This window comes from Gossypium raimondii, chromosome 4, assembly GCF_025698545.1.
Source record: "Gossypium raimondii isolate GPD5lz chromosome 4, ASM2569854v1, whole genome shotgun sequence".
NCBI classification, from domain to species: Eukaryota; Viridiplantae; Streptophyta; class Magnoliopsida; order Malvales; family Malvaceae; genus Gossypium; species Gossypium raimondii.
The window spans coordinates 565,989-591,592 of NC_068568.1; the positions used below are offsets into that span (position 1 = coordinate 565,989).

At 30.9% G+C, this 25,604-nt stretch overlaps 2 protein-coding genes across 4 annotated transcripts in view; both read right to left on the reverse strand.

Moving 5' to 3' along the window:
- Positions 1–5,542: 5,542 nt before the first annotated feature.
- LOC105779347 (ankyrin repeat-containing protein ITN1) overlaps positions 5,543–25,604 on the reverse strand; it is a 59,445-nt gene continuing 39,383 nt past the window's right edge. Inside the window, exons 1-4 of one of the 2 annotated variants that reach the window (XM_012603101.2) lie at positions 7,732–7,861; positions 6,810–7,628; positions 6,261–6,721; positions 5,543–6,153 (exon numbers count right to left, since the gene is read on the reverse strand). In XM_012603101.2, the coding sequence (XP_012458555.2) occupies positions 5,581–6,153; positions 6,261–6,721; positions 6,810–7,608 (1,833 nt within the window). In that variant the 5' untranslated portion in view covers positions 7,609–7,628; positions 7,732–7,861 and the 3' untranslated portion in view covers positions 5,543–5,580. Of the gene's footprint in view, positions 6,154–6,260; positions 6,722–6,809; positions 7,629–7,731; positions 7,862–25,604 lie in introns of those variants that run through there. The other variant, XM_052629034.1, reaches the window with a different exon arrangement.
- Positions 16,759–19,156, reverse strand: LOC105779344 (ankyrin repeat-containing protein ITN1). Of its 2 annotated transcripts, none has more exons than XM_012603097.2 (4): positions 18,991–19,156; positions 18,081–18,893; positions 17,508–17,983; positions 16,759–17,397 (listed from the first exon to the last, which is right to left on the reverse strand). In XM_012603097.2, exons 2-4 carry the CDS (start codon positions 18,871–18,873, stop codon positions 16,852–16,854), a joined length of 1,815 nt encoding a protein of 604 aa, XP_012458551.1. In that variant the 5' UTR covers positions 18,874–18,893; positions 18,991–19,156; the 3' UTR covers positions 16,759–16,851. The 2 variants fall into 2 exon arrangements, with proteins under 2 accessions (XP_012458551.1, XP_012458549.1); XM_012603095.2 differs by having other exon boundaries at positions 16,759–17,400; positions 18,991–19,148.

Consider the following 25,604-nt stretch of genomic DNA (forward strand, 5'->3'; position numbering starts at 1 on the left):
TTATAAAAAAATTATTCTAATCTTTCATTTAATTTTTTGTCGTTTTTAGTTCTTAGATTTACTTATTTGTCAAGTCATATCAAAATAGATATTAAAGTTAATATCTGCTAACTTTATTGATATGACATATACGTAGATGCTATGTTAATAAAGTTAACCGACTTTAACTTTTTCATTTATTTTGAGATAATTTGACAAATAATGAAAGTTAATAATTAAAAGAAGTAAAAAATTAAATAAAAACTAAAATAACTTTTTCTTTATAAAATTAAAGTACCATACAAGTCATTATGACATTTCCATTTATATCATTATAAAGTAGACTTAGAATCTGATTCTTTATGTTTTATATACCCAAATTTATTCGTAACATTAAATCTAATTTTATTCGGATTTGAAAATAAATTTTAATTTTAATTATTAGTTCAAGTTGGAGTTTATTTTAATTTGAGTAGCATTTAATAAAATAGATATGAAAGACTTTGAATGTCTTAGTGTTTTAACTCGATTGGTGTGAGTATTTTGTCAATGTAGAAAAATGTGAGTTCAAGTACACTGAACGCATTATCCTTCTATTTATAGGTTGAAGAAGGATTATGAGTAGTTCTAGATTTTGTGCTAAAAAGAGCATACGATTAGAACTTATAATAATAAGATTGTTAAAAACAAATTAGAAAAGAAATTGATTTTAGAATAAAGTCAAAATTGGTTTAAAAAGTCAAACCCAGTGGAAAGTCGAGTCTAGTGGCCCAATTCAGAATCAATCCCAATGATCCAAGATTAGGTCAAAGTCCAAGTCAAGATCAAGGTATGGTCAAAGTCCAAATTCATTCTACAACAAATATTAGAGGGAATGGTTCAATTAATTTAACCCTTTTCAATTAAATTTTAATATGTATAATTCTAATTTGTATATAAAAAAGATTAAATTTATTGAATTATTTAAAGTTAGGATCAAATTGATAAAATAATTAAGTATTAATGATTAAATACGTTAGTATACCAATTAAAAAATATATATTTATTTTCATTAACGATTTAATAAAGAGAGACCAAAACAAAACCGATCGAAAACATTGATGATAAAAATAAAAATTTATAATTTGATGCAATAATTGTTTTTTTAATAAGGTTTGATCCATAGATTGGTGAATTATTTTAAATTTGTTTTTAATTCAAAGGTAATTAAAAGTTCTCTTTTCTTTCTTCCCCACCATCTACTTTTTGCATATCAAGTTTGATGAGGTAAAGGGAGGTAACAGGATTTAAGTAAAAAAAAATCAATTTATTTATGATAATTTTTCCTTTCAATTGTGAAAAAATATTTAAAATATTTCAAAATTTTAATAAATTTTATTTTGGTGCTATTTATGATTTGTTAAAAGAATTGATTATGGGAGTTTCTGTTTGGATGAAGTATATATTTTATAATTTTTAAAATTTTAAGATGTTGAAAATTTTAATAATTTTTACATTTCTAAATTTTTTATATATTTTTACAAAATTTTAATGTTTTTACTAATTTTTACAATTTTAGTAATTTTAATATTTTAAAATAAATTTTAAATCCATATCTAGTAAAATGGATTTCAACGTTTTGATTCTTTTAAGTTTGTGAGATCTAATTGAACTCTATCATTTCTTTACCCTTTGGTATTCACATATCTTCTATTTTAGTTATAAATATTCAGGTTAGTTGAATATAGAGCTCAAGTATGAAATTAATTGTTATGTTGATATGTGATTTAATCTAAATAAACTACGCTTGTGTTATTTGTTGACTAGAAATGCGTTTCTCTAGTTCTTAATACTATTGATAAATCTATTCATTTCATTATGGAGTTGTTTGTTAATATGAGAAAATTTTCAATGAACTTCCTCTAGATCATCGAGAAGATAAAGAGAGATTACTTGCTAGATGCTCTCTCAACGACTACAACTAATTTATTATAGAATATTGAAATTTATTAACAACTAGATTCTTATTGTATTGATTATTTTATATTTTATTTTGCGATTATTTTCACTAATATTTGTGAATTCGACTTTATTTACTGCTATTATTTATTCAAGATTAAAAAAGCGATGATAAGTCCGTGGGAAGGTTTTATCACAACACAAGTGCCTGTGCTGAAAGTAATTACCATTGCATACATGGCATAGTAAAGGAGATCAACAGTGGAGATAAAATTTGAGCAGCTTGCAGATTTAAGTAACTACTGCATTTTCATCTTATATATCACCTCAACAAAGCTTCATTGTTCTGTGTTCTCTGTTTTCTTCCTTTGCTCCTCCTCATCCCCAACACATTTGAAAAATTATAAAAGACAATTTTTGAATTGCTTGGGTGATTTTGAGGTATGAAGATTCTTGCTGTGTGAGCTTCTTCCTGCTGCAGCTATGGTGGAAATCGAGACTTCTGGTGCCACCGCTTCTTACTCTCAGACCAGCCAGGTCTTTATTAACAAGAAAAATTACTTAAATCTCCCTTTCCCTCAAACTTAAATCTGCAAGCTGCTCAAATTTTATCTCCACTGATTTAACGCTAATATGCTTATGTTTAAGTAATTTTGAGACATGGTATATATGTGTGGTATATTTGGTATATGAATTCGGTACGATGAAAAGATATATTTTATATATGGTTTATGATTAGTTCATGTTGGTAAGCTTGATATAAGGATGATGGATTTGTTTTGGTTGTGTTAATGATGCTATGATAATGTATAATCGGTCATGAAAATAGCTTATTTTGAAAGTATGATTTATAGCATATTTGTGTGATGATTGATTATATAATTCGCTTAAGTGAAGTAAATATAGTTGATGGATGTATTTTAGTTGTGGCTTATTATTGATTTATTTTGGATGTATAATTTGTCTTGTGTAAAGGTTTGAAAGTGGTAAATAATGTGTTTTGATATAATACTTATGCTCACATAAGTTAAGTTATATATGTGTGATAACTTGCATATTGGTTGTTAAAAGACAGCTTATGATGGTAAAATATGAACCTGTTTTGTAATTGATTTGATGGTCATTTAGGTCCGGTTATAAATGGTACAATTAGTGTTGATACGAGATTGTGAAATTGGTTGGTTTATCGAAGAATAAATTTTATGACTGAATATATAGGTAAAGATCGATCGTACAAATGTATTTTGGAAGTGGTGAAAGGGTGTATATTTATATTTGGCTAACGATAGGTAAAATATACTTATACATGTCTATGATATGTTTTGTTTGTGATTTTGTTAATTAATGGTTAAATTGTTAAGTTAAATGCTTGAGTTTAAAATGTACCATATATGTGATTTATGAATTTGGTAAATGGTAGATAGGTGTTTTGGATATTTCATTAGTCAAGTGGTGTTATAATTTTGGTATTGATTTGAGTCGGCTCTTTTGTATAAATTGGTAGTTATTATTTTGTTAAAGTGTGCATAATTTGGTAAAACCAAATTTTATACTTGACCAATATGTGATGTTGTTAATGTCGTATATATATATATAACATTTAATATATCATGTGGTTTGGTTTGACTTAGTAAAATGTGAAGAGTGCATAATTATAAATAGTATTTTTGGAAAGTAGTTAATGAATAGATTTATATGAATGAATGCCTGTTCTAAGTTGTATTTTGATCGGTAATACCTCGTAACCCTAATTCGGCAACAAACACAGGTTCAGAGTGTTACAGAGTGATTGAGTTGTCATCCTACTTCGCGTAAAAAGGTTGTGTGATGTGTTAAGTAAATCTCCGCTAACCAGAATTATGGATAAAAATAAAAATAAATAAATTAGGAGTGTGTTGGGTTGAGTAACCGGGGTGGGGTGCTTGGGTTGTCATTTCACTTCGCGTCAAAAGGACCAATACATTCTTAAGCAAAAAAAAAAATCGACAAAATAAGACAAAGGAAAAGAAAGGAAGAGAATTAAATTTGGGGACTAAAGGTGAAAAAAATAGGTGTCTTGGTAAGTTTAGTAAATTGCCTAACTTTCATGAAATAATCCAAGTTGATTTAATTTTTGTGTGTTTAAGTTTGAGTACTTTTTCGGTTTTGCTTAAAGCAAGCTAAAGGTTCTCAACATTTTCATATGCATTATGCCTAATTTTTATAAAACTCTGGAGTGATACTTCTTTCCATGATAAAATCTAAATTACATAGTAGAATATGAGCCATACTTAAGGGCAAGCATGGGCTAAGTAGGGGGAATATGATAATACTCTAAAGTGACATACTTTTATGAGCTAATTACATATATATTTTGAGTATGATCCTACTAATTTGGGTTGTTTATAGTTTTTTTTATCTTGTAGGGACTAGATTGAAGGCAAAAGGAAATTTAGAGGCAAAAAGCGTGAATTCAAAGACAAAACGGGTCAGCATGCGAAATAGAGAAGATGTGGTGACAAAAATATAAAGTGTGGAAAACTTGGGGCAAAATTTCAAAGAAGAGATTTATGAACATAAAACTTTGTTTAAATTTGAATTCCATTTGGAATTACTGTTAGGATTATTATGATATTGTTTAGATTTAATTTTAATTATACCTCTTGAACTTTATCATCTAGAGTTTAAATATGAACCAACTAGGATTTTTCATGTACTATAAATAAGGGATGGAGTCACATGAATACTCACTCCTCACTTTTGTACAAACTCCCTTCCCCTAAGGCTCTTAGCCTTTTGTTTCTTTTCCTTTCCAATAAAATTCTGTTTCATTAAATTTATGTTTTTATTCAAAAAGTATGAGTAGCTAAACTCGTCTAGCCAAAAGTTATCAAGATTCCTAAAAAAATTCATGAGGCTTAGAACCCACACTTAACCCTTCTCAACGAATATTCATCATTTCTTCGCATTACGGGACTGACACTTCCGTCCATATCCTTCCAAAAGTAATGTTCTTATCTTGAGCAAAGGCGGCTGCTTTGTATGTTTTGGGAAGGTTGCATAGTCAGTTCCCTAACTTACTGCTTCAAAGGTTGTCGAGACCAAGAGACGAAATGGCGTGGCATTCGCCATTGAGAAATGATGATCTAGTGTAAGACAGTCCCACATGAGTGACGGTTGGCTAGAGTCAGGTTCCTTTAGATTGCGCTATAACCTGAAGTGAAGCTGGTGGTCGTAGGCGTCATTTTCCACTATAATTGGCTTATTCGGTCATGAGAAGAACCACCTAAAGGTTTATGATTGAACCAAAAAATGATTGAGATAACCAGAGGTTGGAATCCCTCAAATAAAAAAAAAAACATTTTCTAAACTCTGTTATTTTCACAATTGCGATTTCAATTTATTTAATCTCAACTCGTCCATATTTTTAATTCTGTTTTTTTTCAAGTCATGCATTTTTCTTGGGCTTGACTACGTTCAGAATTTCGAGAAATAAGAAGATGTAGCGATCTAGTCCTTGAGGATTTAACCCTACTTCCCTTATAGTATTCTTTTCGTTATTTATTAGGGATATGATATATTTGGTACCTTCAACTACGCACCATTATTCAAAGAGGAAACATTCATACTAGAAATTGGAAGAATATTGTAATCGATGATAAAATATATTATCGTGTTTATATTTTATTCATATATTGTAGCATTCAAAATTAGCCACATACTGAGTAAAAAGCCAGGGCAGATAAGATATGAAACAATGTTAAGTTGGGGGGAAGATTTTAACACCACATAACTGCCTGTGCTGAAGGCAATCACCATCGCCAACGTTGCATAGCCAAGGACCCCAGAAACAGACCGAATTCGATCTGAAACTGTTAGACGCCAAAAACTAAATCTTGCTAATAGATTATCTAAAACCCCAAAGTGGGTGGTAAGGGCAGAAACAGAGAAAATAAAGGCTATTACATTTGTTATAACAAATGCTTTAAAGGCCACCTCTTGAATTAGAAAAGGAGTGCCCTGCTCTGACCCTTTTTTAGGAGTGCTTTGCTCTGGCCCTTTTTCAGTCCGCAAACCACCAGGAACAGTTATTGCCGCTGCGAATGTGACGGTGGCTATAAGTGCTGCCACTACTAAATGAGCCTCTCTTTTCTTCTCCAAGCTTTCTGTAGAATCATTTGGTAAGGGAAAGCGACGAACTGGTTCCTCTGCCACTTGATCATTCCCAATTTTTTCCAACAAGTCAATGATTTTCTTCTGTCATGTCAGACACATTAGTTGATTGTATTGTAGGTTTATTAAATATGTTAATTCAAAACTTAAATATTAATAGAACCATAACCATGGAAATGCAATACACACACCTGTTTATGATGATATTTCCGAGATCGAAGTGCATTATAAACTTCTTGAGGTGTCATTCCAAAGGCATCTTCTAATTCCATTAGATTTTTGACTGATCCATACACAATCTCAATACCACCGGGCTTGAAAAGAGAAGGCCTTAATGGATTGGAAAAGCCTCTAAAAGCCAGATAATGAAGTAAATTCAAACCTTCGTTGTCCACTTTTTCACAACAATCTGGACATAAAGAGAGAATCTTTGAAACTGTTCCAAGATAGCCTTGCCTGGCTGCCATAAGAAGGGGTGTCATCCCCCACTTTTTATCACCTATATAGGCAGCTGATACATCCCATTTTAACAATTCTTCCACAACTGAGAATCTAGAACCCAAGTGTGCAGCATAATGAAGAGGGGTGTGTCCATCTTCATCTCTTTCCTTTGTCAAATTCCCCTTCTTCTTTAATATTACCCTTATTGCCTCTAAATCCAAGCAAAAGAAAATGTCAATAGACCGGTTCTTTATTTATTTCAAAATTAAAAAAAAATTGGAACGAACTCAACAACATACCTGCATCTTCAGCCATAGCTGCTGCATGCAAAGCTGTTCTACCGTGGGGACCGCCATGAGCAGTTGATTTGAATTTATCTAATAATAGAGTCAACAAGCGCCCAGATCCTCTCCTCCTAGCTGCTATGTAAAGTGGAGTCTCCTGTTTTTTGTTGGCAGAATACGGAAAATCAGGGTCTTCAAACTCCAACAATGCTATCACCACTTCAACATTGCCACACCTTGCTGCTTTATGTAAAGCCGTGTTGGATTCCTGATCCGTAATCCTTAGCATCTCCCTGACTGCACTTACTTGATCCATTCCCAGCTCTAAATCTCCATCTCTAGCTTTTGCGCAAGACTTGATTAGAAGTTTCACAATAGCAGAATGTCCATTCTTTGCTGCAACGTGCAGAGGAGTTTGACCTTTAGCATTCGTTTGGAGTAGCAGTGACGGACACTTGGTGAGAATTTGTTCGATAAAATCTGATCTGTTTTGTCGTTTTATCATAGTAATGAAATTTCTCAATGACGGTTCAACTAGTAAATGTTCTACGCTGCGACATACAGGTTTTAGGGTGACGAATACAAATTTGTTGAGGAGTAAGTTGAGTATTGAGAAAAATATGTCAAAAAGCCAGGCAGCAAGTTCGTGGGTTGCCAAGTTAACATGGAGCACGTTTTCATTGTTTGGGGTCTTTAGCGACTCAAGTTGAAGTCCCTGTTTATTATTGAATTCTTCAATGTTGCCTTTTGCTGCTGCCATATATAGGGAAGCATCCATGTGAGTGATGTTCTCTTCAGGCTCCTCAGGTTCCATTTTTGTTGATCTATTTCTTCCTGGAAAACACCAGACAAAATTGAATTAATTAGCTTGAAACATTCCAAGCTCAAGAAAAAAAAAACAAATACTGCAAATTAAGAAATTTACCAAATGCCATACCTGTTAGTTACTTGCTTGCATATCCTCCATTCAACTCACCTACTATATATAGTTTCATACTTGAACACTTCAGTATAGCGTAAAGAAACCACCATTATATTTTTTAATTCCTTACTTGATCACATTGGCGTAGCATAATCCTCAACAATCCTATTCCTTTTATACTTTTACTTTAAACCAAAAAACATTCTACTATCTTATTCTTGCTGTGGGTTCATCTAAAGCTGGTAGAATTTCCTTTTGCGATAATTAAAAAAGAAAAAACAACTTTACCGTAAGAATACAGCTTTAACACAATTTATAGAATTCAATCAATAGATATAAAAATATACATCATTAATAATCAATGGTTTAATTACATCCTTAAACTACTAATGTTATATTTATAAGCCCTTTCCTTACTAAAATCATTGATATACTATAGGAGAATAAATGTGTTACCTATAATTCTTTCGAACTATTAAATAGGAGCATAAATGTGTTTCAAGATGCTCAAACTCGCATCCTCCTGCATTAATAACAATACTAATGCCAACTGCTAATTAACATCATGGCATGTATAATTCCTTTCTTGAATAACTTAGCATAGCATAATACCAACAATTAATGCTATTACTAATAACATGTGTTATCACGTGATTTTATGAATATAAATTCTCTATTTTTATTAGATAAATTCTATAATTTATTAAATAATAATTAATAAGCATAATTAAATTATACCATGATAATTTAAATATTATAATTTGTTGAGTGTTTTTCTCTGTCCTCTTTAGATGGTGAGGTTGTGTATTTATATGATATGATCACTGTTTATTGATGTGATATTCTAGGTAGGTTCTATGCATGCCAACATGTATCCTATCCCAGAATTAACACGTATTTATACGGTTACATGCGCAATCTCACATATGACGTTGCAGGAGAGTGTAAGTGCTCCTCTTGAGAACACCTAACATCATGCGAGCTCAATTTGTATGCTTGGTATACGAGCTTAACATGCGAATCGTGTAGAATCTAACCCAAACTCATTTAGATTGTGGGTGAAATTTAACTTCAGTACCTTCAAAAAAAAAAATTAGTGTGTGAAATTTTTTGTTATTCTTATTTAATTGTTTTGAATAAAAGATTGTGAAATTTACCACCTCACATCACTTAAAACTTTAATTTTATTTACTTTCTTAATGAAAATAGAGAATTTATTTATATGGAACTTTTAACTTGCAATTGTAACACAAATAAACCCTTAATCAATATAATACAAAATTGCTCCAAGTATAAAGGAAAAGATGTAGCTACAATTTCCTTTTATTCTTCTTTCCCTACATTTTCCTTCACACCATTTATTCTCTTTGCAATTCATAACTTTTGCTTTATTCAATGAGAAGATTTAAGAGAGAAAAACGTTTTCCATTCCCTCTTTTGGTCTCATATCATATAACAATCAAATAATGAATAATAAATGAATATTTTAGCGAAATTTTCAAACAGAAAGGGATATATTTTGTTTTACTATTTTAAGAAAGAAAAAAAAAATTTCTCTATCGAATTATTGTACATTTATATTTGAATTTTAAATTAGGAATTCCGAGTACAAATAAAAAATTCAAGTGGTCTTTAACCACACGTACATTTGATTATATATGTATTACCATAATGTAATACGATAAAGAAGAGGATAACCTTCTTGGATATTCCCAAACAAGCTTGATTGGAAGTCGAGCATGGATGAACCGAAGAGAGAAAGGGAGCATGAAACCAAACCAATTTAAGTAAAATTGAGGGTAAATTTTGTATGGTGGTCGTTTTAGTTATTGAGAGTGTAGAGCTTGTTTGAAGAATCTGTGAAACAACGTAGTTTCAAAAGGGTGAGAATGTTGTAGGTAAGACAAATAAAGTGGTCATTGAAATATCCAAATTGGTTCGTTAAAGCGATGATGGATGATGAGGGTTTGTAATTGTAGGGTGAGAATATGATAAACAAGTTTTATTTTGGTTTTAGCTTTCACCCGTTCTTTTTCCATAAACATAAAAAAAATTTTAATAAACAGAAAATAAAGAAAAACTACGTTAAAAGATATGGACAAAGGAGGAAAATAGTAGGGGAAGAAAAAAAATACAGCAAATTAAGAAATTTTCCAAATGCCATACCTGTTAGTTACTTGCTTGCATATCCTCCATTCAACTGACCTACGATATATAGCTTCATACTTGATCACATTGGCGTAGCATACTCTTATTATACTTTCAAATATTTATTCTAATAATTAAAAATAATTTAACTTTTAAATATTAAAAATTAATAAATTAAATTAGAATTTATATTTAATAAAATAAAGACTTGAAAATAAAATAAATATATCATAGAAGAAAATGAAGTTTGTTTTTATAAAATAACATTTTCTAATTTTAATATTATTCTTAATTAATTTATTATTTTAAAGTATAAAATAAAATAAAAATCAATATAGAATTAAAAGTATAATGATAAATTTATCTCTAATTAATAAGGATAATGACAAATATCAATCAAAATAAAGTAATTATTTCAGAAAATTCAAAATAAAGTAATTATTTCAGAAAATTCAAAATAAAGTATAAAGGAAAAAGATGGAGCTACAATTTCCTTTTATTCTTCATTTTCCTTCACAACATTTATTCTCTTTGCAAACCATAACTTTTGCTTTATTCAATGAGAAGATTTAAGAGAGAAAAACGTTTTCCATTCCTTTTTTGGTCTCATATCATATAACAATCAAATAATGAATAATAAATGAATATTTTTAGCGAATTCTCAAGCGAAAAGGGATATATTTTGTTTTGCTGTTTGAAGAAAGAAAAAAAATCATATCTATCAAATTATTGTACATTGATATTTGAATTAGGAATTAGGAATTTGGGGTACAAATAAAAAATCCAAGTGGTCTTTAATTAACCACACATACATGTGATTATATATGTATTACCATAATGTAATACGGTAAAGAAGAGGATAACTTTCTTGGATATTGCCAAACAAGCTTGATTGGAAGCCGAGCATGGATGAACTGAAGAAAGAAAGGGAGCATGAAACCAAACTAGTTTATGTAAAATTGAGGGTAAGTGTAACACCCCTAACCCGAATCCGTCGTCAGATTAGGGTTACGAGGCATTACCGATCAAAACATAGTTCAGAACCGTCATTCATTACAATTCAAGCACAAAGTAATATGACTTCTTTACAATAGTTATCAAATTCAAACAACATCATTCACTCATTCATATATGTTAAATTCATATATATATATATATATATATATATATATATATATATATATATATACATAACCAAATTCGCATATTAGATTCTCATAGCCAACCAAAAATCAATCATGCTTTACTAATTAAATTACATTTTCAAATCATGCTTCGAAATTCAACCCTTTCATTAACATTTACCTAATCAAATTTCCGAGCCAAGTTATCATACTTCAGTAATACATTACATGTGCTTCATAAATCCAATGCTCGAACCTTATTACCATCAAATTCATGTCAGTCAAATACTTAAAATATTTTCAAACATATATCATTACATTTCATATATTGAACATATGCCAAAACATCCATTTGTATACATTTATTTCATTAACAAATTACTAATCATTCTATTTTATAAACCTATGCACATTCGCACACCAAGCCATACTAACCCAGCGAGACACATTATAATCAAAAGTTAAATGTCGAAATTTCTGTATTCGGACAATCCCTATTTTATTTTGAGCAGCACTTAACATTTTGCAATTAAGTCAATAAACAACAACAACATATAGCATTTAAGTCAATAAGTTTTCCTCCATTTGGATAGCAACTAAATTACACAATATGGCAGCATAACAGCATCACAATTGGTCAGTGAAAATCAACACATTTGAACAACTTAGTTAGTTAAATAAAACCACATAAATGACAACACATTTGGACAATAAGCATGTAAAATATAGCTTTGATTTGCAACATTCATACATCATTAATTCACAAATATTCGGACAGCAATAACAACATTCGGACAGCATTGATTTGTACAAAAATGGACAGCATTTAAGCACTAATTTGGATAGCATTAATATGCTAAAGAATGGACAGCAATTAAGCACCAATTTGGACAACATTAATTTGCTAAAAAATGGACAGCATTTAAGCACCAATTTGGATAGCACCTTATCATTACACAAACCGAATTGCCACCATCCATCACAGAAGATATACCATATGTTACATGGCCTAATATACACAAACATTAGCATCATTATCAAGCCATTTTCACATGGCTACATATATACAAATCAAAATGAACCATATCGAAACTAGCCTATACATGCCATATGTCGAAAGTACAAAATTTTAAAGTACCGAAATAGCGATTGATAGTGTGACGATGTTCCTGGATGATCTCCGAACTCGAGCTAGCTGTCAAAATCTATAAAACAATGAAAAGACACACAAAGTAAGCTTTGAAAGCTTAGTAAGTCATAAGAAATTAATTCATCACGAGAACATGTATAATTTGATTTGTAATAGGCCAAAAATTTTACTAATCTCATACACATATTCAGTCATTTATATCACATAATCCAAATAACTTACCTTATTTTTCAATAAACATATAAATCACATACGTACCTGAGTCATTTAGCTCAAATTCACATTCGTACTCGTTTTGACATTGCCCGTTGAACCATTCGGAATCGTTAAAGATACTCGGAAACACATATATCACATACAATGCCATATCCCAGATATGGTCTTACATGTTATCACATACCGATGCCACTGTCCCAGATAGGGTCTTACAGGTAATCTCATACCGATGCCAATGTCCCAGACATGGTCTTACACGAAATCATACCTTGAAAATCCTAATGTCACTATTCCTTTTGTTTTGTACGGGGCTTTCGGACGTCATAATTCAATCGATTCAAGCTCGAAACAGGTCATCCCATGCTCAATTAAATTTGGCAATACATATATATCAATACATACAATTCAATTCGGCTACATATAATATATATACATACATTTAAATTTAAAAACATTTAATTACTCATGAACTTACCTCTTACAGAAACAAACGGATCGGAACGATTATTCAACAACTTTCGATTTCCCCCGATCTAAATCTGATTTCTTTCTTTCTTGATCTATATGAATTCAAATTTATCTCATTTAATCACCTATTCATTCAATTTCATTCAAAAATACCTATTTGGACATTTTTTCACTTTATCCCCTAAAGTTTTACATTTATTCAATTTAGTCCCTATTTCACAAAATCACAAATTACACAGAATTTCAATACACCCATGCTTAGCCGAATTTGTTAGAGGTCCCTAGCAGCCCAAAACTTGCATTTATTTCACATTTCAACCACTCAATTTACACATTTCTCAATTTAATCCCTATTTGACATTTTTGTCAAAAATTACTTTACAAAACATGTAAAACTATCATCAAACTTTCATATTTCAACATTAAACATCAAAGAACACATCTATTCAACAATGGCAACTCTCAAATTCTTTAACAATTTCGAAATTAAAGATACGAGCTAGCTAGATTGAGCTGCAACGATTATAAAAACATAGAAATCATCAAAAACCGAGCAAAAAAATACATACCATGCATAAGGAACTATGGCCGAACCTTTTAAAGGTCAAAAATGGTGTATTCGTCTTTTATTTTCGGTTAAGGAAGAAGATGAACACCAAACTTTTGTTTTATTTAACTTATGTTAATTATCATTTTACTAAATTAACCTTAATGAAAAACCATCAAATTTCATGATATTATGCCCATTAATGTCCACTCAATTTAATTATGGTCTAATTACAACATAAGAACCTCTAATTTAATATTCCATAGCTATTTAATACCTTTAACAAGTAGAATGCAACTTTTGCATTTTACGCTATTAAGTCCTTTTTTTTTCAAATTGAGTAATTAAACGATAAAATTAGCTCATGAAATTTTCACACATATCAAATAACATGCTGTAAATACTGGAAATAATATTAAAATAATTTTACGACCTCGAATTTGTGGTTCCAAAACCACTGTTCCGATTTAGCTAAAATCGGGCTGTTACAGTAAGTTTTGTATAGTGACCGTTTTAGTCATTGAGAGTGTAGAGCTCGTTTAAAGAACCTGTGAAACAATGTAGTTTCGAAAGGGCGAGAATGTTGTAGGTAAGATAGATTAGGTGATCATTAAAATATCCAAATTGGTTCGTTAAAGCGACGATGGACGAAGAGGGTTTGTAATTGTGGGATGATAATATGAGAAGCAAGTTTTATTTTGATTTCAGCTTTTGCCCATTCTTTTTTCATAAACATTAAAAAAAATTAACAAATAGAAAACAAAGAAAAACTACGTTAAAAGATATGGACAAGGGAGGAAAATAGAGGGGGAAGCAGAAGTGAATAAAAAAACGAAGAAAAAATTAAAAGAACATAAAAGAAAAAAAAATTTCTCAAAACGAAAAAAATATGGGGACCAATTGTATAATTTAACCTAAAATTTTATTTGAAATGATGATTTAACGTTTCATGTCAATTTATCGTTATACCATTAACAAAAATTAATAGCTCAATGACTAAAATGTTATAACACATTAACATAAGTGACTAATATGAGATAAACAAAAGTAATTATTCAAATAATTTACCAAAAAATAGTATAATAGTAAAACCATGAATTTTGTTAATGAAAAGTATGTATATAATATTTATATATAACTGAAAAAGTGGATTATGACCAATTTATTTATTTTAAGGAAATAATAAAAGGTTTATAGTAACTTTTATTAACCTTTATAGATTTAATTATTAATAAGTCATCTTCTTTGAGGTATGGTTATCTAAATTAGTAAAGGTAAAACTGCATTTTGGCCCTCTTAAAATAATAAAAATTGATTTAATCATTTAATAATTATAAAGATATAAATTATTAAAATTACAATTCAATTTCTTCCCTAAAAGATATTATAATTTTGCCCTGCACATGAAATTATTTAACATGGTAAAAGAAATCAATATAATAAAAAAGTGCTCCAAGTATAAAGGAAATAGAAGATATGGAGCTACCATTTCCTTTTATTCTTCTTCTTCCTCTACATTTTCCTTCACACCATTTATTCTGTTTGCAAACCATAGCTTTTGCTTTATTCAATGAGAAGATTTAAGAGAAAGTTAATCTACTTAGAGATTTTTTTTCAATTTAGTACATGAATTTGATTTTAAAGTTCAATTCGCTGCTTGAATTCTTTTATCATAATTAAGTGCCTAAAATTTAACTTCAATGTTTCATTTAATACCTAAACTTTTTTTTGTTTCAATTAAAATACTTCTGTTTTTTTACCATAGTACACATGTAAAATATTTATTAGGCCATATGAAGCCATTTGATTTGAGTATTAAATTGAACATTGAAATTAAACTTAAAGACCAAATGGTATATTAATCCAATAAAAATAAAAACATGTTTGGTATCTTTTTTTTTTCTATAATAAACGAGATTTAATATTTGAAAAATTGTCGAAAAAATGAATTCTTTGATGTTAAGCTAATATCCCCAAAAAAAAAGGAAAATCAAAACCAAGAGCAAAATATTTTTAGACAAGAAGCTCCCATCTTTGCTAGGCCATCAATGAAACAATTCATCTCTTGTCTCTCAACACGTATGTGTCACGGGATTAAAATTTTAGTATGATAAATTGTATAGTATTAAGTAATTCATTTGTTTCAAATTTGCCCAAGTCAGCATTATCCTTGAAAATACGAAAATTTTAAAGAAAAATTCACTAATGCACCAAAATAAAGTAGAAACAACTCAAAAAGAAAACGTGAACAGAAAAGTCACAAAAAAACTAAGCACAACAAGTGTTTTAGTAAATGCCCTCCAAGTATATTTAATAAGTTTGAATGAGATACAATGGGATCAAGTGCTTACAAATAAGGGAAAAGACCTCTATTTAAAATATGATTTTATAGGTGTATGATCACACGTGGCCAAAAAAATTAGTAGCGAACTTAAAATTCTCTTATTTTTCAATAATGCATTTTATTAAATTTTAATTATAACGAAAAATTAGTTAGAACATCTTTATTATTCTTTGATATTTAATAAATCTTACTTTACATAAATATCAATAATAAAAACTTTGATGGTTTAAGATTGAAGATATAACATTTGTAATATGTACAAAATTAAAATAAGAAATAGTTTATTTTTGAATAAAATAAAATTAAAATAGGTAAATAAATCATATTAAGAAGATTAAATGCACGCAAAAAAAAAAAGCAAAAATAGTTGATTTGGGCCCAAATGTTTTCTTATTTGTTCATATGTTTGATAAGTATTGGGCTGTAGGCCGATTTACTTCAAAATTTATAACTTTTATCTTTTATATATGATAAAAACATAAAATGGAAAACCTCAAGAAAAGCCCTGAAATTTGAAAATGCTACATCTTAATCCTTATCTTTATTTTGTTATTAAAAACGATTCACTCATTTAATATATATATATATATTTTAATTTATAAAAATTTGGGTCATAATTAAATTTCAATATATGAATTTTAATTTACGAATGTAGACAACAAATACTTAATAAGATGCTAAATTTTTAGTATTGCAAGGATGCTAAAATCTTCCTTTCACGTAATGAACTCTCTAATCTAAACATTTTTCATTTTTCTCTGAATTTCTATCATAAACCTAAAAATATTTAAAAAAAGAAATTTCAAAATTTTATTTTTAAAAGATGATTTTAAATGTGTCGATCACACCTAATAAAAAAAAAGACCACGACTTCCCATTTTTAAATAAAGCCTTATGTTTTTTTAAACCTAAAATTCTCATATTTTTCAATGATTTGTCAAACTAATTTTTAATTATAATATCTTTATTATTCTTTACTATTTAATATTGTGATTTTTTTACCCTTTTTGAAATTGTCTATCTATCAATTAAATAGAGATTATCTAAAAAAGTTAAAAGTAATATTTATTCAAAGAGGAAACGTTCATACTAGAATTTAGAAGAATATTGTAATCGATGATAAAATATATTATCGTATTTATATATTATCCACAGATACTTTATTACTCAAAATTAGCCACATAACGGAAAAAAAGGCAGGGCAGATGAGATATGAAACAATGACGAGTTCGTGGGAAGGTTTTAAGACCACATAACTGCCTGTGCTGAAAGCAATCACCATCGCAACCGTTGCAGACGCAAGGAGTCCAAAAGTAGGCGGGGTTTCGTATATAATACTTACACGCCAAAGCCTAAGTTTAAATAATATATTATCCTGAAACCCAAAATGAATGGTGAGGACACAAACAGAGAAAATAAAGGCCATTGCATTTGTTACAACAAATGCTTTAAAGGCTGCCTCATCAATCAAAAGGGGAGTGCCTTGCTCTGACCCTTTTTCACTCTGCAAACCACCAGGAACAGTTATTGCCGCTGCGAATGCGACGGTGGCTATAAGTGCTGCCACTATTAAATGAGCCTCTCTTTTCTTCTCCAAGTTTTTTGGAGAGATAGTTGGCAAGCGATGAACTGGGTATTCTGCCACTCGATCATTCTCAATTTCTTCCCAGAATTTTTTGATTTCCTTCTGCCATGACAGACACATTAGCCGATTGTATTGTAGGTTTGTTAAATATGTTAATTCAAAACTTAAATATTAATAAAACCATAACCGTGGAAATGCAATATACACACCTCTTTATGATGATATCTCTTATAGTGAAGTGTACTATAAACTTCTTGAGGTGTCATTCCAAAGTCACATTCCCACTCCATTAAATTATTGACTGATCCATATGCAATCTCAACACCAGCAAGCTTGAAAACTTTATACTTAAATGTAGAATGTCCTAATGGAGAGGAAGAGCCTCTAAAAGCCAGATAATGAAGAAAATTCAAACCTTTGTTGTCCACTTTTTCACAACAATCTGGACATAAAGAGAGAATCTTTGAAACTGTTCCATCATTACCTTGCCTGGTTGCCATAAGAAGGGGTGTCATCCCCCTCTTTTTATCACCTATATAAGCAGCTGATACATCCCATTTTAACAGTTCTTCCACAACCGATATTCTAAGACCCAAGTGTGCAGCATAATGAAGAGGGGTGTGTCCATCTTCATCTCTTTCCTTTGTCAAATTCCCCTTCTTCTTTAATATTACCTTTACTGCCTCTAAATCCAAGCAAAAAAAAAAAAAAAAGTCAACAGACCTGCTGTTTATTTATTTCAATTTAAAAAAAAAAAAAACCTAACTAACTCAACAACATGCCTGCATCTCCAGCCATAGCTGCTGCATGCAAAGCTGTTCTACCGTGGGAGCCGCCATGAGGCGTTGATTTGAATTTATCGAATAATAGAGTCAACAAGCGCCCAGATCCTCTCCTAGCTGCTATGTAAAGTGGAGTCTCCTGTTTTTCGTTGGCAGAATACGGAAAATCAGGGTCTTCAAATTCCAACAATGCTTTCACCACTTCGACATTGCCACACCGTGCTGCCTCATGTAAAGCCGTGTTGGATTCCTGATCCCTAATCCTCAGCATCTCCCTCACTGCATTTACTTGATCCTTTCCCAGCTTCTCTAAATCTCCATCTCTAGGTTTTGCACAAGACTTGATTAGAAGTTTCACAATAGCAGAATGTCCATACCTTGCTGCAACGTGCAAAGGAGTTTGACCTTTAGCATTCGTTTGGAGTAGCAGTGACGGACACTTGGTGAGAATTTGTTCGATAAAATCTGATCTTTTTTCTCCTCTTAACCTAGTAATTAAATTTGGCAAAGACGGAGAGCAGAATTCATATTGTACGGGGAAGAACATGAATTTTAACAGAAATCTGTTAAAAAGCGAGACAGCATTCTCCTGGGTTGCCAAGTTAAGATGGAGCACGTTGTCATGGTTTGGGGTCTTTAGCGACTCAAGTGGAAGCCCCTGGTTATTATTGAATACTTCAATGTTGCCTTCTGCTGCTGCCTTATACAGCCAAGCATCCATGTGAGTGATGTTCTCTTCAGGCTCCTGAGGTTCACAAGAGGAAATAAGCATGATGTTTATCGATGGTTCCATTTTTGTTGATCTATATCTTCCTGGATAACACCAAACAGAATTGAATTAATTAGCTTGAAACGTTCCAAGCTCAAGAAAAAAATACAGCAAATTAAGAAAATTTACCAAATGCCATACCTGTTAGTTACTTGCTTGCATAACCTCCATTCAACTGACCTACGATATATAGCTTGATACTAGAACACTTTAGAATAGCGTAAAGAAACCACCTTTATATTTTTTAATTCCTTACGTGATCACATTGGCGTAGCATTTTCTTTTTATACTTTTACTTTAAACAAAACAACGGTCTACTAACTTATTCTTGCCATGTTTTTCTTAAGTACATGATCTCTTCAAAAGTAATATATATATATAATTGAAAACATAATTTGATGATTTTGATCGACTTTTATTAAATTTTATCACTAACTTTGATTTTTTAATTAAATTTTATCATTCAATATTAATTTGATGATTTCAAAACATAATTTAATATGAAAAAGAACTTTCAAATATTTATTCTAATAATTAACAATAATTTAACTTTTAAATATTAAAATTAATAAATTAAATTAGAATTTATATTTAATGAAATAAAGACTTGAAAAATAAAATAAATATATCATAGAAGAAAATGAAGTTTGTTTTTATAAAATGACATTTTCTAATTTTAATAATATTATTAATTAATTTATTATTTTAAAATATAAAAATAAAATAAAGAATTCAATATAGAGTTAAAAGTTATAATGATAAATTTATCTCTAATTAACAAGGATAATGACAAATATCAATCAATATAAAGTAATTATTTTAGAAAATTCAAAATAAAGTATAAAGGAAAAGATGGAGTACAATTTCCTTTTATTCTTCATTTTCCTTCACAACATTTATTCTCTTTGCAAACCATAACTTTTGCTTTATTCAATGAGAAAATTTAAGAGAAAACTTTTCCATTCCCTCTTTGGACTCATATCATATAACAATCAAATAATGAATAATAAATGGATATTTTAGCTGAATTCTCAAGCGGAAAGGAATATATTTTGTTTTGCTGTTTTAAGAAAGAAAAAGAATCTTATCTATCAAATTATTCTACATTTATATTTGAATTAGGAATTAGAAATTTCGGGTACAAATAAAAAATCCAAGTGGTCTTTAACCACATATACATGTGATTATATATGTATTACCATAATGTAATACGGTAAAAAAAGAGGATAACTTTCTTGGATTTTGCCAAACAAGCTTGATTGGAAGCCTAGCAAGGATGAACCGAAGAAAGAAAGGGAGCATGAAACCAAACTGGTTTAACTAAAATTGAAGGTAAGTTTTGTATGGTGATCGTTTTAGTCATTGAGAGTGTAGAGCTCATTTGAAGAATCTGTGAAACAACGTAGTTTCGAAAGGGTGAGAATATTGTAGGTAAGATAGATAAGGTGGTCATTAAAACATCCAAATTGATTCGTTAAAGCGATGATGGATGAAGAAGGTTTGTAATTGTGAGATGAGAATATGAGAAGAAAGTTTTATTTTGGTTTCAGCTTTTGCCCATTCTTTTTTCATAAAGATTAAAAAAATTTAACAAATGGAAAACAAAGAAAAACTACGTTAAAAGATATGGACAAGGGAGGAAAATAGAGGGAGATGCAGAAGTGAATGAAAAAAAAAAAGAGGAAAAAATTAAAAGAATATAAAAGAAAAAAAATTAAACTTCTCAAAACGAAAAAAATTTAGGGACCAATTGTAGAATTTAACCTTTTTTTTTGAAATGATGATTCAACGTGTCATGTCAATTTATCGTTATACCATTAACAAAAATTAATAGCTCAATGGCTAAAATATTATAACACATTAATATAAGTGACTAAAATAGAGTAAACAAAAGTGATTATTCGATAATTTATCAAAAATAGTATAATAGTAAAACCATGAATTTTGTTAATGAAAAGTACGTATATAATATTTATATATAACTGAAAAAGTGGATTATGACCAATTTATTTATTTTAAGGAAATAATAAAAGTTTATAGTAACTTTTAGTAACCTTTATAGATTTAATTATTAATAAATCATATTCTTTTGACATATGCTTACCTAAACTAGTAAAGGTAAAATTGTATTTTGGCCCTCCTAAAAATAATAAATTTTGATTTAATCCTTTAATAATTATAAAATATAAACTTAATTTCTCTCCTAAGCCCCTCCACGTGAAATTATTTAGCATTGTAAAAGAAATCAATATAATAAAAAAAGTGCTCCAAGTATAAAGGAAAAAGAAGGTGGAGCTACCATTTCCCTTTTATTCTTCTTGCTGTACATTTTTCCTTCACACCATTTATTCTGTTTGCAAACCATAGCTTTTGCTTTATTCAATGAGAAGATTTAAGAGAAAGTTAATGTATTTGAGATTTTTTTTTTCAGTTTAATTTTAAGGTTCAATTCGCTGCTTGAATTCTTTTTTATCATAATTAAGTGCCTAAATTTAATTTCATTGTTTCATTTAATAACGAAATAATTCGCCTCTCAACACCTATGTGTCACAGAATTAAAATTTTAGTCTGATCAATTGCATGGTATTAAGCAATTCATTTGTTTCAAATTCGTCTAAGTCAGCATTACCCTCGAAAATGCGAGAATTCTAAACGAAAATTCTCTAATAAACCAAAATAAAGCAGAAGTAACTCAAAAACAAAAAAAGAAAATGCGAACAGAAAAGTCACAAGAAAACTAAGCACACCAAGTGTTTCAGTAAATGCTCTCCAAGTATATTTAATAAGTCCGAATGGGATACAATAGGATCAAGTGCTTACAAATAAGGGAAAAGACCTCTATTCACACATGGCCAAAAAAATTAATAACGAACTTAAAATTTTCATATTTTTCAATAATGCATTAAATTAATTTTTAGTTACAACGAAAAATTACTTTCAATATTTTTATTATTCTTTGATATTTAATAAATCTTACTTTACATGAATTATGATTTTTTATTATCTTTTTATGAAGTTGTATGTCTATCAACTAATAACATTATATTGATTTCAATTAAATGGAGATTGTTAACACTATTAGAAATATCACAAAAATAATAATAATAAAGTAATGTTCATTGAGGTAACATTAGCACTAGAAATTGGAACAACATTGTAATAGTTGAAAAAGTAATATTGTCATATTTATATTTTACTTATGTATTGTAGGATTCAATTCAAAATTAGCCACATACAGAGAAAAAAGATAGGCCAGATGAGATAAGAAACAATGGTTCGTGGGAAGGTTTTAAGACTACATAAGTACCTTTGCTGAAAGCAATCATCATCGCAACCGTTGCATAGTTAAGGATCCCAGAAACAGACCGAGTTTGATATAAAACTGTTTTACGCTAAAAATTAAATCGTGATAATAGATTATCCAGAACCCCAAAGTGGGTGGTGATGGCAAAAACAGAGAAAATAAAGGCCATTACATTTGTTACAGCAAATGCTTTAAAGGTTGCCTCATCAATCAAAAGGGGAGTGCCTTGCTCTGACCCTTTTTCACTTTGTACCTGTAACAGTTATAGCCGCTGCAAATGCGACGGTGGCTATAAGTGCTGCCACTACTAAATGAGCATTTCTTCTCTTCTCCAATCTTTCTTTAGAAATATTTCGTAGCCAAATCGAATAACTGGTTCGTCCGCCACTTGATCATTCCCAATTTCTCCCAACAATTCTTTGATTTGCTTCTGCCATGCTAGCCACATTAGTCGATTGTATTGTAAGTTTATTAAATATGTTAATTCAAAATTTAAATATTAACAAAACCATAGCCATGGAAATGCAATATATATTTACACACCTGCTTCTGATGATGTTTCTCAGATTGAAGTACACTAAAAACTTCTTGAGGTGTCATTCCAAAAGCACCTTCTAACTCCATTAGATTTCTAAGTAATCTGTATACAATCTCAATGCCGCCACGCTAGAAAAGAGAACGTCCTAATGGAGAGGAAGAGCCTCTAAAAGCCAGATAATGAAGTAAATTCAAACTTTTGTTGTCCACATTTTCACAGCAATCTAGGCAAAAAGAGAGAATCTTTGAAACTGTTTCCAGATAACCTTGCCTGGCTGCCATAAGAACGGGTGCCATCCCCCTCTTTCTATCACCTATATAGGCAACTGATACATCCCTTTTTAACAGTTCTTCCACAACAGACTTGAAACCCAAGTGTGCAACATAATGAAGAGGGGTGTGTCCATCTTCATCTCTTTTCTTCGTCAAATTCCCCTTCTTCTTTGATATTACCCTTATTGCCTCTAAATCCAAGCAAAAAAAAAGTCAATAGACCTGTTCTCTATTTATTTCAAATTTAAAAAAAAAATTGGAACTAACTCAACAATATACCTGCATCTCCAGCCATAACTTGTTGGAGCTGAGAGCAACTAACAGCAAGGTTTAGCAGGAAACTTGCTAAACAAGGATCGAGACTTGCGGCAGAAACAAAGCAGAAAATCTAAACAAATTTTAAAGCAAAGCTAAAATAGAGAGCATATGGATGAAGACTTGATTGAATTCATTCAAAAAACTCAAAATGGCACTAAGCCAATACATAAACCAAGCTTACAGCTCGTCAAAAGTAGTAGGTTAACCTAATCACAACCTACCACCACTAAGTAGCATAGTAACTTGAGCTAATTAACTTGTACAAATGAATAAAGCTGATTAATCAGCTCAATCACCATCAATTTTACATCAAATATAAACCTAACATAGTTAAGATTGAACTAAGTTGCATTACATAAACTTAAAATACAAAATGTTGCAACAACATGCTTGCTGGCTTAATGAACTAGCTGCTTCTGCATGTGATGGCCCTTGACTGTTTTGGTTGCTGCATGCTGACCATGCTTCAACACTCCTCCTTGGTTAGCATGTTGCAAACTCCCATCTTAGCTCTTAAATGTTGAAACTTTGAAACACTGAGGGCCTTTGTCAAAATATCAGCTATTTGCTCTTCAGAATTGCAATGAACCAATTTAATAACATGAGCTTGCTCCATTTCTCGAACTGCATGAAGCTTGATGTTAAAATGTTTTGTTCTCCCATGAAAAACAGGGTTCTTTGCAATTGCAACAGCAGATTGGTTGTCACACATAATCTCTGTTGCTTCTTTTTGCTCATGGGTAAGATCTGTTAAGATTTTTCTAAGCCATATGGCTTGATTGACTGCTGCAGCAGCAGCCACATATTCAACCTTTGCAGTAGACTGAGCTACCACTGCCTGCTTCTTTGAGCTCCAGCAAATCATAGCAGAGCCAAGGTTGAACGCATATCCCGAAGTGCTCTTCATATCGTCCAATGAACCAGCCCAATCACTGTCACAGTATCCAACTAGCTTCAAATTTTCACCCTTGGTAAACAACATTCCATAGGACAAAGTTCCCTTGACGTATCTTAGAACTCTTTTTGCAGCTCTAAAATGGCTTTCATTTGAGTAATGCATAAACCTCGAGAGTATACTTACAGCATATATTATATCAAGTCTAGTGGCAGTTAGATATAGTAAACATCCAACTAGACTTCGATAGGTTGTTTCACAAACCTTTTCATACTTGTCTTGGCTCGATAGCTTTTCTCCAACAGCAACTGGTGTGCTGGTTGCTTTGCAATTCTCCATAGCAAAGGTTTTCTGACTTAGCCAAATTCCTTTCTCAGCTTGTGTTACTTCCATGCCTAAGAAGTAGGACATTAACCCCAAGTTTGACATTTCAAAATGCTGTTGCATTTTGGCTTTAAAACTGACCAGCATCTCTTGATCTCCTCCTGTCACCAATAGGTCATCGACATACAAGGACACAATGAGCTGAATTTCAGCATTGATCGATTTAACATACAGAGTTGGCTCGCTGAGACTCCTTTCAAATCCAAGACTGGTAAGATAACCATCTATTCTGCTATACCAGGCCCTTGGAGCCTGTTTTAAGCCATACAAGGCTTTATTGAGCTTGTACACCATTTCCTCCTTGCTAGACACCTTGAAACCTTGAGGTTGCTCCACATAAATCTCCTCTTCAAGGTATCCATTGAGAAATGCTGATTTTACATCAAGTTGGTGTATCATCTATTGCTTTTGTGCTGCTAAGGCAACTAGCAGTCTTATAGTATCGAGCCTAGCCACTGATACAAAGGTCTCTAGGTAGTCTAATCCATACCTTTGACTGAAGCCTTTCACAACCAATCTAGCCTTCAACTTATTTAAGCTACCATCAGCATTGTTTTTAACTCGATAGACCCATTTGACACCAATAATCTTCCTATTTGCTGGCCTTTCAACCAGACTCCAAGTTTGATTCTTCTCAGTCATCCTGATTTCTTCAATCATTGCCTGCCTCCAGCCCTCCTGACTTTCTGCTTCTTCAAAACAACTTGGTTCAACAATGGCTATTTGTGCTCTTTCATAAACATCAGCTAGTGATCGAGTGCCTCTGACTGGAACATCATCTACATCCATTTCAGATGTGTTTTGATCATTGTCAACTTGGTCCAAAGCCAGATCTTCAGTTACTGCCTCTGGTTCAACTTTCTCCCAATTCCAGCATCCTTTTTCATTGAACACAACATCTCTGCTCACCAGAATCTTGTTTGTACCAGGTTCTAGAATTCTATAGCCCTTTTTAACCATGTTATAGCCAATTAGAATCCCTGCTTGAGCCCTTTTATCTAGTTTACCTCTCTTTACAGCTGAAACTTGTGTATAGCACAGGCA